This window comes from Heterocephalus glaber, unplaced genomic scaffold (genome assembly GCF_053883595.1).
Source record: "Heterocephalus glaber isolate CG9 unplaced genomic scaffold, H.glaber_assembly_v1.0 deba00001546, whole genome shotgun sequence".
NCBI lineage: Eukaryota > Metazoa > Chordata > Mammalia > Rodentia > Bathyergidae > Heterocephalus > Heterocephalus glaber.
Window position 1 is genome coordinate 3,461,924 of NW_028258339.1, and position 17,545 is coordinate 3,479,468.

The 17,545-nt window shown below is 46.4% G+C and overlaps 2 protein-coding genes across 5 annotated transcripts; one reads left to right on the top strand and one right to left on the bottom strand.

Moving 5' to 3' along the window:
* Nucleotides 1-3,482: 3,482 nt before the first annotated feature.
* Nucleotides 3,483-14,968, top strand: Pcsk1n (proprotein convertase subtilisin/kexin type 1 inhibitor). Of its 4 annotated transcripts, XM_087189748.1 has the most exons (4): nucleotides 11,246-11,449; nucleotides 13,157-13,231; nucleotides 13,739-14,214; nucleotides 14,622-14,968. In XM_087189748.1, exons 1-4 carry the CDS (start codon nucleotides 11,336-11,338, stop codon nucleotides 14,821-14,823), a joined length of 867 nt encoding a protein of 288 aa, XP_087045874.1. In that variant the 5' UTR covers nucleotides 11,246-11,335; the 3' UTR covers nucleotides 14,824-14,968. The 4 variants fall into 4 exon arrangements, with proteins under 4 accessions (XP_087045875.1, XP_004872013.3, XP_087045874.1 ...); XM_087189749.1 differs by lacking the exons at nucleotides 11,246-11,449; nucleotides 13,157-13,231 and adding an exon at nucleotides 3,483-3,785; XM_004871956.4 differs by lacking the exon at nucleotides 13,157-13,231 and having other exon boundaries at nucleotides 11,141-11,449.
* Nucleotides 14,969-15,683: 715 nt separating this feature from the next.
* On the bottom strand, nucleotides 15,684-16,810 carry Eras (ES cell expressed Ras). Its single transcript, XM_004921208.3, is given in 2 exon segments — nucleotides 15,684-16,360; nucleotides 16,362-16,810. Coding segments are annotated over 2 exon segments (816 nt in total). The 5' UTR covers nucleotides 16,659-16,810; the 3' UTR covers nucleotides 15,684-15,841.
* Between the last annotated feature and the right edge of the window lie 735 nt (nucleotides 16,811-17,545).

Below are 17,545 nucleotides of genomic sequence, written 5' to 3' on the forward strand. Positions count from 1 at the left end.
GCATGCTTGGTAAGTGCTCTCACACTGATCTACATCCCCATCCTTTTTGTTTTGTCTTGGTTTTTATTTTGAGACAAATTCTCCTAAATTTCCCAGTCCGGCCTTGAACTTGGAATTCTCCTACTTCAGCTTTCTGAGTAGCTGGGATTACAGATGTGTGCCACCATACCTAGTCCATGTACAAATTTTTGCATGGATTCTTTTTTTTTTTTTTTTGTACCGGGATCAAACTCAGGACCTTGTGCTTGCGAGGCAGGCGCCTGAACCACTGAGCTAAATCCCCAGACCATCAACCTTATTTTTAATATACTCACATTCAGCCAGTCCCTTTGGTCATACACACATTTAACAGGAGTGGATTGTGCAAAGATGTAAACCCTAAAGAGGGGCATGGGAAGTGCTTTAGCTTTGTGAGCACTGCACATTTTGGGTGTATAATCTTCAGGTCAGGCCCATAAAGGGATATAGCTGTAATTGTTTTGATACTGAAGACATGGAGGAGTTAGGACCTGTGGATTAGATATATTCTAGCCCATGGTCACCTGGATGGATCTTTCTTCACTTTCAATTTTTGCCATATCGCCAATTTTCTTTTTGGTACTGAGAAATGAACACAGGATCTTTAAATGTTTTTATTTTGAGACAGGATCTTGCTCCATGGCTAAATTGCTCAGGCTGGACTGGAACTTGCAATCCTCCTACCTCAGCCTCCCAAGAGTGCTGGGATTACAGATGTGCATTGCCATGTCCAAACCATGTTTCTATTCTTTGTTTTAATTGCAAAATAAAAATATGTTTATTGTTTTTATCTGATTACAATAGTAGTGCATATTTGTTATAACCATCTTTTCAGACAGAAAAATGTAAAGAAGAAAGCAACAGATCATCTCCCCACCCAGAAATAACCACTGTTAATATTCCTTTCTCATTTTTTTTCTTATGGATGCACATACTTTTTCTTAGACCCAGCGAGAAAGAACCAACCAGAGACCGATATTAAATCCACACAGGAGTTTATTACTGGTCGAGTCCTGAGCTCAGCATCGGACTTGAGCCCTGACTGGGGGGAGATAAACATGTTTTATACGCCTTTGAGGCCAACAGTTTCTAGGCCCCCCTATGGGATAGAACTAGCAAAGCAAGTGAAACATTTGTAAAACAATAGTTGGTTAATTGTTATTTTTAAAGGGACTCTTTAAGGGGAGGAGGTTTCTAAGCTTCCTCCTTCTGAGTTCACCTAAAGGACAGGCAAGGCAGGTGGGTCAAGTAGCAATATGGAGTCTGTCTTGCTAACTAGGGTCCTTCATTCCCCATTGGTTCTTGCAACTTAATCAAATCTTTGATTCCTGTATTTACTCTTTGGATTTTTTTAAAACGTCTTTTAAAATCTCATAATTTTGTCTCAACACCATCAGTTTAACTGCATCAACCCTCTGTCTGACATATTTAGTCAGAGCATTTATAATGTAAGGTCCCACGAGCAAAAGCAGAAGTAAGATAACTAGGGGACCTGCTACAGCAGAAACTAGGGTAGTTAACCATGGGGACCAGTCAAATAGATTTTTGAAACCAATTTTGATCCTTTTGTTGAGCATATTTAGTCTTTAAATTTTTCCTGACCATAGCTAGGGTATCTCTAATGACACCAGACTGATTAGCATAAAATAAATAGGTTTTCCCCAGAGCTACACATAATTGTTTTATGAACAGAAGATTAAGTCCCCTTCGATTTTCTAAGACCATTTTAGCTAGGGAATCAACCTGTTTTCAACCTGGAAATCGAGTCTTCCAGGTGGCCCAAATCTCTAGCTACTTGGTGGCTTAGGGCTTTAAAATTTGTGTCCTAAAGGATTAGGGAGGAGGTTTCAATAGCCACTGACCTGGCTAACCCTAACCCCACCAGAATGGGCACTAGGACAGGGGCAGCTCATTTACTCCTATAGTGTTCCGAGATTAATCCCAGATGTTTGTGACCCTCCTTTCCCATTATAATACAAGACTTGTGGAACAACATACACAGTAACACAAAATAAAGTGGCAGATTGAGTGGCCAAGGCCGATTTGGGTATACACTCGGTCAAGCCCTCAGTACAAGCAAACCAGGCATCTTCTGGAGCCTTATAATATAAAGGGGAACCTGGAGTTTTATGGTTGGTGAAAGTTAAGTTACATAAACCCTGGTGAACTATCCAGGTTATAATTTGTCCCAGTCAGACATGTTTCCGTTCCTTGTACATCCCCTAAAGTTATCATAGGTTTATTCCAGTTACAATCAGTGGAAGACAGATTTAGGCACAGAGGTCACTCCCACCCCTACATAATAGGGGGGTTTGGGGTCTAGACATAACCAACAATCTCCTCTTTATTTTCTGGTCTAGACAAATTTAGCAATTTATGAACCTTGGTTAACATCTCTAAGATTGGTATGGAGGTCTTCGGCCTCTTGGGGGTGGAGATTTTCCAAGGGAGTGAACTTTTTGACATCAAACCCTGAGTAACGCAAGAGGGAGCAAATCAAGCCACCTATGGCCAGTTTCCAAAATGAACTTTGTCAATTTTTTTTTAAAGGTCTATTTATCTTTTTTACTTGTCCTGAACTTTGCGGGTGATAGGCACAATGTAGTTTTCATTTAATATTTAGAGCCCTCACCAATAATTTTGACACTTGAGCCATGAAGGCCAGGCCATTGTTGGACCCCAGGTACTGTGAGAGACCAAATCTGAGCATGAGCTCTTGGAGTAATATTTTAGTAACCATATTAGCAGACTTTGTCCTGGTAGGGTAAGCTTTTACCCATCCTGAAAAAGTATCTACTAGGACCAGTAAATATTTGTACCTTTGGCTAGATTTTACCTCTGTAAAGTCCAGTTCCCAGTGTTTTCCAGGTTGTGTTCCCCTCAATCAGGCCCCCTCCTTATGGGGCCCTGCACGGGGGTTGACTCAAGCACACACTTGGCACCTAGAACAGATATCTGTAACCAATGAAGTTAATCCCGGAATGGAGAATTTGGAACTCACCAGTTTTTTTTAGTTTGGATTCCCCTAGATGGGTGAGGTGATGGAGCTGTTGAAGAAGTTGTCTGCCCAGGGCTTGAGGTAGGCAGATTTTTTCATCTGGTTATTTCCAACTCCCGGAGTTCTGTTTTACCACCCCTAGTTAGGCATTTTTGGTTTTTTTCCTCCTGAGTGTACTGTGGGCAGTTCCAGTGAGTAGCCAAAAGGTTGGATGGGCAACATGTCTATGGGCCACACTGGTTCTCTGGCCACTCGTCGGGCCGCATCATCAGCCTCTCGGTTACCGGGGGCCTCAAAGCTGTCTCCTTTTTGATGGCTTTTGTAATGAAAAATGGCCAATGCCCTGGGTTCCCAAATTGTGTCCAATAAGGCCAAAATTTCTTTTTTATTTTTAATACTTTTTTTTTCTGAGGTCAATGAGCCTCGCTGCCGGTAGATGTCGCCATGTACATGGGCTGTGGCAAACGCATACCGGCTGTCAGTGTAAATATTTACAGTCTTTTTTTGGCTGAGCCGCAAAGCCTGAGTCAGTGTTATCAGTTCAGCTTTCTTGGGCCGAGGAGCCCCTATTTAGAGGCTGAGCCCATTTAATTTTTCCTTCCGGTGTGACCATAGCTGTCCCGGCATACCTGACCCCATCCTCCACGTAACTCTTTTTGTCCGTGAAGTATACTGTTTCCGGCTCTCGGATAGGGACAGCAGTGAGGTCTGGCCGGTTGGTGCTGTAGGAGGTGATCACGTCCTGGCAATCGTGAGCTGGTTTGTTCAGGTCAGGATCGGGGAGCAAGGTCGCTGGGTTGAGGGCCGTCTCTTTTGTGAAGCGAATCCAGGGTTGATCTAGGAGTAAGGCTTGATACTGGGTCAGTCAGGCATTGGAGAGCCAACGGTCGGGGGTTCCCCGCAATGGGCTCCCAGGGGCTGATAGTGAAAGAGCTCAGACCCCCCTAATCTTCAGCAGTCTCCATTATCAGGACCTTTTGTTCCCTCGCTGTGGGAGTCTTTTTTTTAACCTCTCGGAAGGAGCACTCTCTCTGCCAGTGGCCAAACTTTTTGTAAATTGTGTATTGATCTTTTTTAAGGTCAGGCGTCCCTTTTTCCTTTGCCTGTCCCTCCCTCGTGCCATAGATTCACGGGCATCCAAGGCTGCAATAGTGACTTTAAAAAAATTTCTTTTGGCCACCGCTTCTTCAGGGGAGTCACGATTTTCATAAACCTTTTGGGCAATACTCAAGAGCTCAGTCCTATTTTTTCCCTGAAATCCTTTTAACTTTTGTAACCTTTTTCTACTATCTGGGGCCAACTGAGAAACAAAAGCCAGATTTAAAGATGCTGCATTTTTGGGAGCCTCTGTTTCAAAAGGAGTAGGCTTCCAAGAGTCTCTCTAAAAATGCAGCCAGAGACTCCGTTTTTCTTCCTGGTGAACCTCACTTACCTTACCCAAATTAGTGGGGTTTCTGGCAGCTTCCCAGAGTCCCCCTAATAAGTGCTGCCGGTAGGTCCCCAGCCTCCTTCTACCATCATCATCATTGGGGTCCAATTCGGGGCACCACAACACAACCGCAGCCTCAGCCCTGGCTGAATACCCCGGGGTTCCAGGAGTGGCACTGGGGTTTGGCCCCAGGGCCTCCTTGACTGCCTGTTGATAAATGCGGTCCCGCTCCTCGGTGGTGAACAGGATCTGCTGGCAATCATCCCAAGTTGGCTAATGGGTATGAAAAACAGACTCAAGAAGAGAAATTAATGCCTGGGGCTTCTCAGAGAAGGGGGGATTTTGATGTTTTTAATTATAGAGATCACTAGTTGTGAAAGGGACATCAATCCTCCCCTGGGCTCTATCTGTTTTAAGGGGAAAAAGGAGGAGGAAGACGGGGCCGATGGCCCATAGTCCTGTCCAGATCAAGTATGGGGAGGTGAGTGGATCTGGTCCGAGGAGGAGTCCGCAACAGAAGGGCCTGCGGTGGGAGATTCAGGCCCCCTTCCCTGGGCGCTGATACCTCCTGCGTGACAAGGGGAAGGTCGGCGAAAGTTGTCCAGAGGGTCAGACTGGAGGACACCTTTGTTTGCTGACACAAGCATCAAAGGGGGAGCCTCCCCCTTTCGGTTCAGATTTCCCCTTTTCTTCCAGTTCAGGGTCACCAAAGGTCAATCGGGACCTGTGCATTGCATAAATATTTAGGGGGATCCTTTAACATCATTATCTAAATATCAATATAGGGAAATTGATCCAGATGCCGTGGGCCCCCTACTCCCGTGACCATATTTTAAACCTTGTGAGCAATGGTTAGAGATAAGTTTCCCACTGGGGGCCAACTGACACCAAAACTGGGCCACTCTAATTGACACAGGCTTTGCAACTTTTCTTCCCCCCTCCATTAAGTTTATTGGTACATTTTCAGTATACAATAGTTATATTCATCATTGGGATCTTGTACCATTACATGAGTCTCTTGGTTCTTATTTTTTTCCCCTTCCTTTGCCCTCCCTTCATTCCCTCCACCCTTCCCTATTTGCAAAGACCTTGTTTCCATTTTTTTCTCTTTTCATATTTTTTCCTTTCTCTTTTTTTCCCTTCCTCTACCCCTCCCAATTACCCTGCTCTTTTAGACCTTTTCTTCCTGTTACACAATATCAGTAATACATTTTTAAAATTACAATATCAAGACCTAGGAGACATTACCACAGATTTTACAGAATTTAAAAGGATATAGAAAGCATATTAGAAAAATCTTTTTTGAAATAAATTTGACAACTTCTAAGAAGTACCTTGGAAGACAAATTAATGAAACTAACTCTGGAGGAAATATAAAATTTGAATACTGCCTATTAAAGAAAGTATATTCCTAGCTTGAAAACTTACCTATATGACAACAGCAGGCTCATAAACATTTTAACTGGTAAATTATATCAAACAATTAAAGCAGAAAAAAGAAGGAACACTTCTCCCCTCATTTTAGGAACTCAACATTGTGCTAATCCTAAAACTGGATAAAGATAATAGAAGAAAAAGTATGAACATAGATAGAAATTTGTTTAACAAAACAAACTATTAGAATTCTATCAGATCTGGCAGGATGTAGAAAGTGGTTTTGTTATAGGGATGGCAGTGTTGGTTCAGCATTGGAAGATCCCCCCCCCAAAAGTCATCATTTAAACAGAGGATGGTTCTGCCGTCTGCCTCACAAGCACAAGGTCCAGAGTTCGATCCCCTGTACCAAAAAATAAAATAAAATGAAAAATAAAACTTGCAGTAAAAGATGAATGAGATATAAAAAGGCTGAAAAGAGGATAAGGCTTTTGGGCTGGGGATTTAGCTCAGTGGTTTCCGCCACCGCCTGCTGTGCAAGCACAAGGACCAGAGTTTGATCCCCAGTACCCAAAAAAATAAAATAAAATAAACAGAGGAAAGGAAAAAGCCATATGATCCTGTCACTAGTTGGAGAAAAAGTATTGGACTAAATTCTACACCTGTTCATGGTAAAAGCTATCAGGAGACAAGAAGTAGAACAGAAACTTCTCAACAGATTAAAGACATGTACTCCATACTTACAGCAAGAATGCCTTATATAAATGAAGAAGATACAATGCTTTCTCCTTAAGGTGGGGAACAAGGGCAGATATGCTTACTCTTTATCTGTCCATTAAACTTTGAAACCTAGTCCCCACCAAAATAGTCTGGCAAAAAAATGACTCAACTAGGATAGGATTGGCACAGCAGAAGCAAAATCTTTATATGTAGATGAAATGATCATCTACAGAGAAAATACTAAGAAATCTCTAGGAGCCCCTAGAACTTGTACTTGAATTTAGCAGGATTAGAAAACACAAGGTATATATAAAAATTCAGGTCTGTGTATACTTGCTTTAAATGAAGAATTGGATATTGAAATTTAAAAGTTATGTAGGAGTACAAAGGACCTAGAAAAGTTTTTTTTAAAAAAAATGTTGGAAGACGTTTAGTACCTAATTTTAAGACTTCTTCTAAAGCTACAGTAATCAAGGCAGTGTTGGTGTAAGGAAAGACATATAGATCATTGGAATAAAACAGAGAATCTAGAAATAGAACCACACATATATGGTCCACTGAGTTTTGAAAGATTATTTAACATTAGCATTTTATAGAATATAAACTCAATTCAAGAGCCGAGGAAGAGATAGTGTTTTCAGCAAATGGCACTAGAACACCTGGTATCCATATATAAAAAATTAACCTCAACCCTTTTTTTCCATACATGAAAATAACTTGAAGGGATCTATGAACCTAAATAAAAAAGCCTAAAAGTATGAAACTTTAAGAAGAAATTATAAGGGAAAATATTTATGAATTCAGGGTAGGCAAGAACTACCTAGGATACAAAAAACATGATGTATAAAAGAAAAAAAATTGATAAATGAGATTCCATCAAAATTTAGAACTTTAAATGACATCATTAAAATGAAAAGTAGTCCTTAAACAGACCATATTTATCATGCATATAAACTATGACCAGAATATATAAAGAACTCTTACAGCTCATTAATAGACAACCCAATTAAAATGTAGACATAAGAAGATGATAAATAGCCAGCATAGCACAAGGAATGGTGTGCAACTCTAGAATCAGGATAATACTAATCAGTACAATAATAAGATTGAATTATACACTCATTAGGGAAATGAAGTTCAAAGTTTTAAAAGCCTTGTTGTGACTTTTTCTTTTTGTTGGATTCTCCCCCTTTGCATTTAATTTGTCATGCCCAATGGATTCATTCTGCTGAGTTTCCTGGGGTTGTGATCCTCATTGTCTTTTCCTAGGGTACTGTCTAAAATTTTTTGGAGTGCCAGTTTGGTATTCATGAAGTTTCTGAGGTGCTCTTTTTCATGAAAGTATCTTATTTCTCCATCAATTTTGAAAGATAGTTTTGCAGGGTACATCAATCTGGGTTGGAGGCTGTTTTCCTTTAGGGCTTGAAATACATCACTCCAAGCTCTTCTTGCCTTGAGGGTTTGCATTGAGAAGTCTGCTGTGATTCTGATGGGCTTTCCTTTGTATGTGATTTGTTTCTTCTCTCTCACTGCTTGTAGAATTTTGTTCTTCTGTTGGATTTCTGGAATCCTAACTATTATATGCCTATGTGTAGATTTTTTTTGGTTAAGGCTAGCTGGAGTCCTATATGCCTCACTTATCTGTATGTCAAGTTCCTTCCCCCTCCTTGGGAAGTTTTCTGCCATCACTTCTGTGAACAGATTTTTTATGTCATCTGCACTCTCTCCTCTTTCTTCATTGACTCCAATCAGTCTTATGTTATTCTTCTTTGCATCATCTAGCAGCTGCTGGATTGAGTTCTCGTGTTCCCTTACAATTTTAAAGCAATTTTTCTTTTCCTCCTCACTAATTGCAATCTCATCTTCTGTATGTGAAATTCTATCCTCACATTGGTTCATTCTGCTGCACAGACTTTCCATGGAGTTTTTAATCTCTTGGAAATCTGTTTGTATCTGTTTTATGGATTCCATTTGTTTCCTATGTTGGGATTCCATCATGTTCCTCAGATCCTCTATTTTTTTATCTGTGTCCTGTCTAGATTTATTAATCATGTCTTGCACCATGAGCAAAATCTTTGCTGTTATCTGAGTAATTATTTCTGATTTCATTTTTCCCAGATCCTCTTTTGTTGCCAGTTCAGAAAGTCCAGGTGGTTGAGTATCAGATGATTCCATCTCGTTTCCCTTTGGGGTTGCTGTAGGTGATCTGGAACTCTGTTTTTGAGGCTTGCTTATGTGTTTTATCATTTCCATGGGGGGGTGCTTCTAGCGCCCACGAGGCTCACCTTCCCTCAGGAGCTTCCTTCTGCCTCCTGGGACTGGCTCACTTTCTCTGCCCTAGGAGCCTGGGATGGCAGCAGGGGAGCTTCCTTCCAGGTGCTGGGACCAGCTGAGCTTCTCTGCCCTAGGAGCCTGGGATGGAGTTGGGGAGCTTCCTTCCAGGTTCTGGGACCAGCTGAGCTTCTCTGCCCTAGGAGCCTAGGATGGCAGCAAGGGAGCTTCCCTCTGGGTGCTGGGACCGGCTGAGCTTCTCTGCCCTCTGGGCCGGGAGCAGCGGGACTCAGTACTGTGGTCTGGTGGTCCTGTGTCCTCTGCATCTTTGTAATGTCTTTGCAACTTTTCTTTAGAAAATTTCATGCCATATTTATCTTCCCTTTCTGTGGAAGAAATTTGTCTGAAGTTATTCAAATCACAGTCAAGTGGAGTTCCTTCTGTGGACTGTGAGGAACCCATAATTTTAGCCTGTGAAAACACAAAAGGCACACAGACAAGCAGACAGACAATAATAAGCAGACAAAGACAAACTTTGGCCAGGTAAAACCTCTGGAGCCGAATGGATATGGACCCCAACCCAGGGAGTCGCCCTTCTGATGACTCCGACCCAGTGAGTCTGCTTGCCGTCATGAAGAGACTCTAGATAGGGGAACCTGTGCCGAGTCCGGCTTCCTCCTATCTCCCCAGAGTGCACTAAGAATCATTCCATTCTTACCTCTAGAGGCTTTCCTGATAAACTCCTGCAGGTTGGGTGATTGGCGATAGGGCCCGACTGGGACTGGCCTACCCGGAGCCCAGGAATACCATCAAGGTGGCCTCTCCTTCTGCAGAGCGGTGTCCAGAGGGGCCAAACACCGCCAATGTCCGATCCTGGTCTCTCCTAAAAAGAAACAATGGCTCCAGGATAATAAGCTCCAGAGCAGCTGGCTATCTCGCTGGGGCCTCCAAGAATGTTAGACCCAGTGAGAAAGAACCAACCAGAGACTGATATTAAATCCACACAGGAGTTTATTACTGGCCAAAACCCGAGCTGAGCATCAGACTCGAGCCCTGACTGGGGGGAGACAAACATGTTTTATACACCTTTGAGGCCAACAGTTTCTAGGCCCCCCTATGGGATAGAACTAGCAAAGCAAGGGAAAGGTACAGAAGCTGAATGTCCTGCTGTTAGAACATTGGTAAAACAATAGTTGAATAATTGTTTGTTTATTTTTTTTGTACCAGGGATCAAACTCGGGTCCTTGTGCTTGCGCAGAAGGCGGCAAAACTACTGAGCCCAATCCCTGGCCCAATTAATTGTTATTTTTAAAGGGACTCTTTAAGGAGAAGAGGTTTCTAAGTTTCCTCCTTCTGAGTTCATCTAAAGGACAGGCAAGGCAGGTGGGTCAAGCAGCAATATGGAGTCTGTCTTGCTAACTAGGATCCTTCACTTTTATCAAAACCTTGTTTCCTTTTTTGTTGTTCTGTATTTTTTTATACAGGGTCTTACTATACAGCCCAGGCTGGCCTCAAATTTGTGATCCTCCTGCCTCAGCCTCTCAAGTACTGGGAATTATAGCCGTGTGGCACAATGCCTGGCTAAAATCTTGTTTCCTGTCGTGTATTTTTTCCCCTTTCTGTTTGGTACTGGAGATTGAACCCAGGGCCTCACATATGCTAAGTATGTGTTTTGCTACTGAGCTATACCAGGGCCCCTGATGTATCATTTAAGTTCCTTCAAATTTTTTCTGGAAAAATACATGGATAAAAATTCTTTGTATGTATCTATTTATGAAAAAACAAATAAATGCAGACAGTAAATTAAGATAAAGATGGAAGGATGTTGGAGGGATGGAGAGAAGAGAGATAAGGAGACAGAGATGGGGAGAGGAAGATGGCTAAGGACATGAAAGGACAGAAAGAGAGACAATCATGGAGAAAGGAAGGCCCTGGCCAGCAGCGGTTGCGAAGCAGCGTCCACTGAGCCTCTAGTGACTGCTATCACTGTTCTGATACCGAAGTTACTGTAACTCCCTATTGCAGGAGAGGGGCTGAGCCCTACATGCAGGAACAGATCTATTCACGGTTCCATCACCAGGTGGAACCTATCTCTCTACAGATGCAGGGCCCACAGCAGGCAGTTGTTTATGCAATGAACACAGTCCATCTTCTCCCCAGAGAGGGAGAGCTGGGGACTGGACCTCATTTCACTTCACTGAGTCAATTTTCCCTGGCTGTCTGCTAAATCAACAGCAAGGTCTGTTGCCGTAGCAACTGCCCTCCGACTGCCATGGCAACCGCCAGCTGCAGTCTCCGACTCTCCACCTTATCCTTGGAGCATCACTCCAGCGACTACGCAGGCTGCAGGAGCTGCCAGAGCTCTGAGGCTGCGCCTGCGTGGAGTGACGGGGTGGGGGGAGTGGGAGGGAGGGGGCCCGGCTCTCGGCATGCGCAGCCGCAGAGCCTCCCAGCCGTGCCGCTACCCCAGCGCTGCGCACTTGACAGCCAGTCTGCCCGTCCGGAGCCCGGCTCGCAGGAGCAGCATGGCGGGGTCGCCGCTGCTCCGCGGGCCGCGGGCCGGGGGCGTCGGCCTTCTGGTGCTGCTGCTGTTGGGCCTCCTTCAGCTGCCCCCCGCGCTCTCCGCGCGGCCGGTAAAGGTGCGACCTCAGTCCCGCGCGGGTGGGGGTGGGGCAGATGATGCCGAGGCCGAGGGTCAAGCCTCATCCTTGCAGGAGCCAGCACGGGGAAGAGCGGGGAGACTGGCAAGGGTAGCCCCGGGTGCGACCGCCAGTCAGCGTGGGGAGGTCAGGACGACACACGCAGGCCAAGCCTAGCTGGCGTAGCCCCGCCCGCAGCCTGTGGTGCTGTCCATGGCTCTAGGGCGCGTTCAGGAAGGGTGCGCATAGCCCTGTGTGCGCCTTTGATGTGATGACAGCGGTGTGCGGGTGTTATGTGCTCGTTAGTGTGTGTCCTTTGATGTGATTGATTCTGAATGTCCTACAGAAGTGACATTGTGTGTCCCAGTGTGTAGGGTGTGTGATGCTGGAGGTGCTTTCTGTGTGCAGCACTTTTGCAGGTCCGATTGCTTTTCAGTGACCATGGGGTATGTTCATGAATCCTTAAGTGTGATGGTGTGGCCCCTGGGTGTATCTTCCCGTGTGTTTGTACGTGTCTGTGTGATTTCATTTTCCTTTTGGAAGGAGCAGTCCTTGAGTCTCCATGGCCACACTCCACATTCATTCTGTTGGGCCAAGTGCCCGGGACTTTGTACTCGTGCTTGAGGCTGCTTCTTTGTGGAGCTGTGTCATGGTGGGGAGAGGAGCCATGATGTCCCTATGCTGCAGTGTGTCTCACAGGTGTTGCATGTCCTTGCACCTTGGAGAGTGTAACTGCATGAGCAGCCATGGAAGTGAACATGTGCCATTCCTTGCATGTGGATGTGGCAGTGCTGGGCTGCATATGTGGCATCTCAGAGGCTGTCAGTCTGTGGTCTGTGCATGTGCATGTGAGAGAGGGAGGGAGAGAGAGAGACACTGATTGTTGGTGAGTAATACCCCCAGGGGCTGACGGGTGGTGGGCGACAACCAAGGACACTTGGAGAAGCTCCTTCCATTTCCCCTTCAGGGCATCTGCATCAAATTATTAAATATTTTGCATATAACAATATATTTAATGTACATAGATTTGTACATTTAATGTATACAGATTTAACTGTATTCATATTTGCTAATATATTACAGTTGTAAAGAATAATGGTAAAATGAGTCTCCTGTGCACCCACTACTCAGTTTAAGACTAATAGAGTACAACCAGTAATAGTCAAAAGCCCCAGGGTGTCCCTCGCTCTGGTATCCTCCCTGCCCCACAATCATTATCCTGTATTTTCTATCCATTTAGTTCTTACATTTGTTTGAGGCTTTTCACGTATGTATATATCTTTAAGCAATCTGCAGCATAATAATGGAATCAAAGCCAGTATCTGCCTCCTGGTACTCACTAGGGGTCACTAGGAAGTCCTTTCACGTCTGGTCATCTTAGCTAGTCTGCAGTGGGATTCTGGAACTTGAGTGTGTGTGTGTGTGTGTGTGTGTGTGTGTGGTGTGGTCTTGTGGCGTGAACCTGGGGCCCTAGTTCAAGTGCCCTACCAGTTACACTCCTAATCCAAACTTCTTTTGTTGTCTCTACACTGGTGGTGAGATTCATTCATATTAAAGTGTCTGGCTATAGTTCATTTAAAATTTTCCTTCATAATATTATGTTCTATGGGAATATCATTCATGATTTATTTTTGTGTTACTGGGGATTGAACCCAGGGCCTTTGCACCAAACTACATCCCTAGCCCTTGTTTTTTATTTTGAGACAGGATCTTGTCAAGTTGCCCAGGCTGGGCTCGAATGCATTCTACCTGCCTCATCCTCCCAGAGTGCTATGGTTACAGGCATGTACCATCACATCCAGCTTATATATGCACTCTTAATATGTCAGTGAACATTGAGTTGTTTCCAGGCCTTTATCCCTCCCCTCCTTTTATGCTATTATGAAGCGTCCAGTAGTAAATGTGCCAAAGCTACTCTGGGGTGTAACCCCCCAGGAGTGGGTTATAGGATATGTATTTCTTTTTAGACATTGCCATGCTGCTCTTCAAAATTATTTTGATAATTTCCACCAGCAAAGTATGAGAGTTTTCATTTCAAATCCACTCTCTAGCGGTCCTAGGGCAAGTTCTGAGTGTCACTAAGGCATTACTGGAGATGGATCTAGGGGCCTTCGAGGGTCTTAAGTGTATCTGGAGATATTTGAGGCTCTCCTTTGGCCCTAGAGGTGTTTGTTATGGGGCAGGGGCATGGTGGCTTTGGGTATTTGAGGTTGCGGAGTCCCCAAGTTGGAGGTCCTTGGCCAGCCCCATCCCGACGATAGTTATCTTTTCTCCTTCCTCACCTTCCAGCAGGAGCCCCTCAGCCTAAGCGCAGCGTCGCCAGCCATGGCTGAGGCTGGCCCCCCGCGCCGCTTCCGCAGGGCAGTGCCCCGAGGAGAGGCAGCGGGTGCCGTGCAGGAGCTAGCGCGGGCGCTAGCACACCTGCTGGAGGCCGAGAGGCAGGAGCGGGCGCGGGCCGAGGCACAGGAGGCTGAGGACCAGCAGGCGCGTGTCCTGGCGCAGCTGCTGCGTGTCTGGGGCTCTTCCCGCACCTCCGACGCGCCCCTCGTCCTGGACGACGACCCAGACGCGCCCGCCGCACAGCTCGCCCGCGCCCTGCTCCGCGCCCGCCTCGACCCCGCAGCCCTCGCAGCCCAGTTTGTCCCTGCTCCGGCACCGGCCGCTGCACACCGACCCCGGCCTCCAGTCTATGACGACGGCCCCACAGGTCCAGATACGGAGGACACTGGTGACGAGACTCCCGACGTGGATCCAGAGTTGCTGAGGTGCCAGCAATGGGCAGGGAGGGAACAGGAGCTGCGTCCTGGGAGGGTGAGGGCGAGGGGTTGAGGGACCTACTTCATCCCGAGATGAAGCGTCCAATTTGGAAGTGAGATCCTGGATGTGGGGTGAGGGCAAAGATTCCGCGCTAGAGAAGCAGTGCAGGATGTGACCTCCTGTCCCTGGGGAGAGAGGCACGGATGCCCGGTTTCTGCCAGGAAGGGGAGGCCAGGATGCTATAATTTCTGGCATGGGAGTCGGGAACATCTGGCTCTTGAGAGCAGTGGGCCAGGAACACGGGTGGGGAAGGACCAGGCACTATGGGGTAACAGGGAGTGCCGTCCAGGTTCCTGGGGTGCAGGGGAGAGCAACACGAAGCCACATCCTCACTGCATACTGCTCTGTTCCTCAGGTATTTACTGGGACGAATCCTCACCGGAAGCGGAAGCGCGGACCCCGAAGCTGGGGCCGCCCCGCGCCGCCTTCGCCGCGCCGCCGACCAGGATCTGAGCCCTGAGGGGCCCCCTGAAGGTGTTCTGGGGGCACTGCTTCGTGTAAAACGCCTGGAGAACCCCCCACCCCCAGCGCCAGCACGCCGTCTCCTGCCACCCTGAGCACCGCCTGCATCCAGCGTGCCCCAGAATCCAGGAGCACCCAGCGAGCCACCCAGACACCCTTGCCAGCACGTCCAGAGCAGCTTACCCCTTCCATCCCCAGATCCCCACCCCCTGGCCTTATAATAACACCATCTGAAACAGCTCTGTTTGTCTGTGTGAGTGGCAGTAGCTAAGGGGGCTGGTGGGCTGGTTGGGGGTGGGTGCTCTTGGAGTAGAAGGGCTCTACATCTTGCCCTTAGCGACACCCCCTGTTCAGCCTGTGCCTCTCCCCACTGGCAGAGGCATCCACAGGGACAATGGCAGTGCCCCCCACCCTCAGTGCTGCCCTATTAGGCCTCACTGGGTTAGGCAGATTCCATGGGCTTTGATGCTTCTTTCAGGGCCTGCACCAGGATCTCCCAGGGGTCCGTTCTCCTGAGGACCAAGGGCACCAAGGAGCCAGTGGCTGGTTTGTAGTCATGGTCTTTATTTTGCACTGGCTATGTCCTCTTCCCCTGGATATCAGCAAGGTTTTATCCAAATGTTACCTACTCCATAAAGCTTCTTTGACCACCCTGTCACTGTGTTCCTTCACCTGCCTTATTGTCAGCCTCTATCACTACCTAGCCTTCTGTCATACAAGGGCAAGGATTCGTCTCCACATTGTTTGTATACCCAAAGCAGGGCCTGGCACATGGAGGACTCCCCCAAATTTCTTGAATGAAAGACTTCTCATACTTCAAGTAACATTCCACCCAGTCTCACTCCCACCCACATAACACTTGGCACAGAGGCAACTTGGAAGCTGGAAACTCCATTTATTTAAAAGTGCATAAAATCTCTCAAGCTGACATAACACAGCCAACACTAGACAGCCCCATGTCACCAAAAAGCTCCTCACCAAATGAAAGGAAGAAAGGGGTCCATCTATGGCCAATCACTGGCACGTGTCCGTGTTACTAATTGCTCCTGAGGTGTCTCTATCAAGGGAACACCACCCTGGCATGAGGGACAGGCTGCTTTTCCTGACAGATCTTCAGGCCACAGAGCAGCCACAGCTACACACAGCCTTCTGGTGGTGGGCCCTCTTCCCACCTGCTTCTGCCATGGCTGCCTGGACCCTCTGGATCTCGTGGATGAGCAGGGAAAAGGCTTCCTCCACACCTTGCCGTGTCTTGGCTGAGGTTTCCACGAAGGGAGCCCCCCAGCTTTGGGCAAGGGCTGCAGCGGTGGCATGGGCATCTCCAGCAGCAGTCACGAGGTCACACTTGTCGCCCACCAGGACGAGGGGTTGAGTGTGGCAAGGGCCCCAAGTGGCCCGCATCTGCTGCAGCTGATCCAGAGATGAAGGATCATCAAGAGTGAAGACACCCAGTATGCCATCACCAGCTGCCAAGCACTGGTTCTGCAGGGCCCTTTGGATGTCTTGCCCTGCTGGGTCCAACACATTCAGAATGTAGCCCCCATTGCCCAGGGCTATTTCCTTCCAGTAGGAATCCTGGATGGTAGGGTCATGGTCCTCCAAGAAGCACTGGTGGGTCATCTGGATGGTCAGTCAGTGCACTCTTGCCCACACCACTAGTACCAAACAACACTGCCTTGTACTCGGGCAACTTCTTGATAGCATCCTTGCTGTGTTCCAAAGCCTCATGACTCTCCTCCTGGGAGTTGGGGTTCCAGGTGCCCAGGCCCATGTCAACGTCACTAGGTGGCAGTGGCAGCTCCATGCCCCAAACAGGCAACTCAGGAAAGAGATATAAACAGCCAGGTCTGCCAGTGAGGAGGGAAGAAAGACAACAGTGGAGAGAGGTCAGAGTAAACTGTTTAGAGGCAAAGGGACAGGTAGGTAGCATTGAATCAATATTTGTTGAGGTCCTACTGTGTGCTGATCACCTAATATCCATGCATTATTTATGTTGCTCTACCCCCTTCCTTCTATAAGATCAACTTTGTAAAGGGGAGTTTTTTCTTTTGTTAGTGCTGGGAATCAAACCCAGGGCCTGGGACGAGGGGATGGGCTTGTCTACGACTCAGCTATGCCCTCAGCCCCAAGGCAGGATTTTTCAAGGAGCTTTATTAAAATGCAATTTATACTCCATAAAGTTCACCCAGTTTTAAAAAATTATTATTATTATTTTTTGAGACAGAGTCTTGCTTTGTAGTGCAGGCTGGCCTTGAACTCAAGGTGATCCTCCTGCCTCAGCCTCTTAGTGCTGGGATTACAAACATGTGCCACCAGTTCACCCAGTTAAAATGTATAATTCAATGAATTTTAGTATATTCATGGAGTTGTGTGAATTTTAGAACATTTTTGTTACTTGGGAAAGACTTCTCCTGCCCATTAACAGTTGCTTCCCAATGCAGAGGGAGGGCGGGATTTTGTTTATTTGGTTGACACTGAACCTCAGCCTCTAAGGCAGTGCCTGACAGTTGTCTGCTCAGACCATTCCCATGCCATGGGGTTTATATTCTAAAAGAATATTAGTATCTGAAGAGACAATAAACCAAATAAATTAAGTGAATTATGTAGTCCATTAGCTATTTTCATTAGAATTTAGTCTTATTAACTATTCAACATATGTTTATTGAAAACCTACTGTGTGGCAAGGACACAGATACAAAAAAAAATAGATGGCCATTGTGAATGTTACATTCTATGTTATTGTCTACAATTCCATATTGTCTGGCAACAAGTGACAACAAAATAAGTAAAATATATTTCAGTAGAAGGTGCTTGGCT

What these genes read in the sequence shown, in the direction of transcription:
- Pcsk1n (XM_004871956.4), top strand. Translation starts at nt 11,240, where the DNA reads ATGCGCAGCCGCAGAGCCTCCCAGCCGTGCCGCTACCCCAGCGCTGCG. An exon ending in TCTCCGCGCGGCCGGTAAAG is followed by an intron (nt 11,450 to 13,738) that starts GTGCGACCTCAG and finishes CTCACCTTCCAG; the next exon opens with CAGGAGCCCCTCAGCCTAAG. An exon ending in GTGGATCCAGAGTTGCTGAG is followed by an intron (nt 14,215 to 14,621) that starts GTGCCAGCAATG and finishes TCTGTTCCTCAG; the next exon opens with GTATTTACTGGGACGAATCC.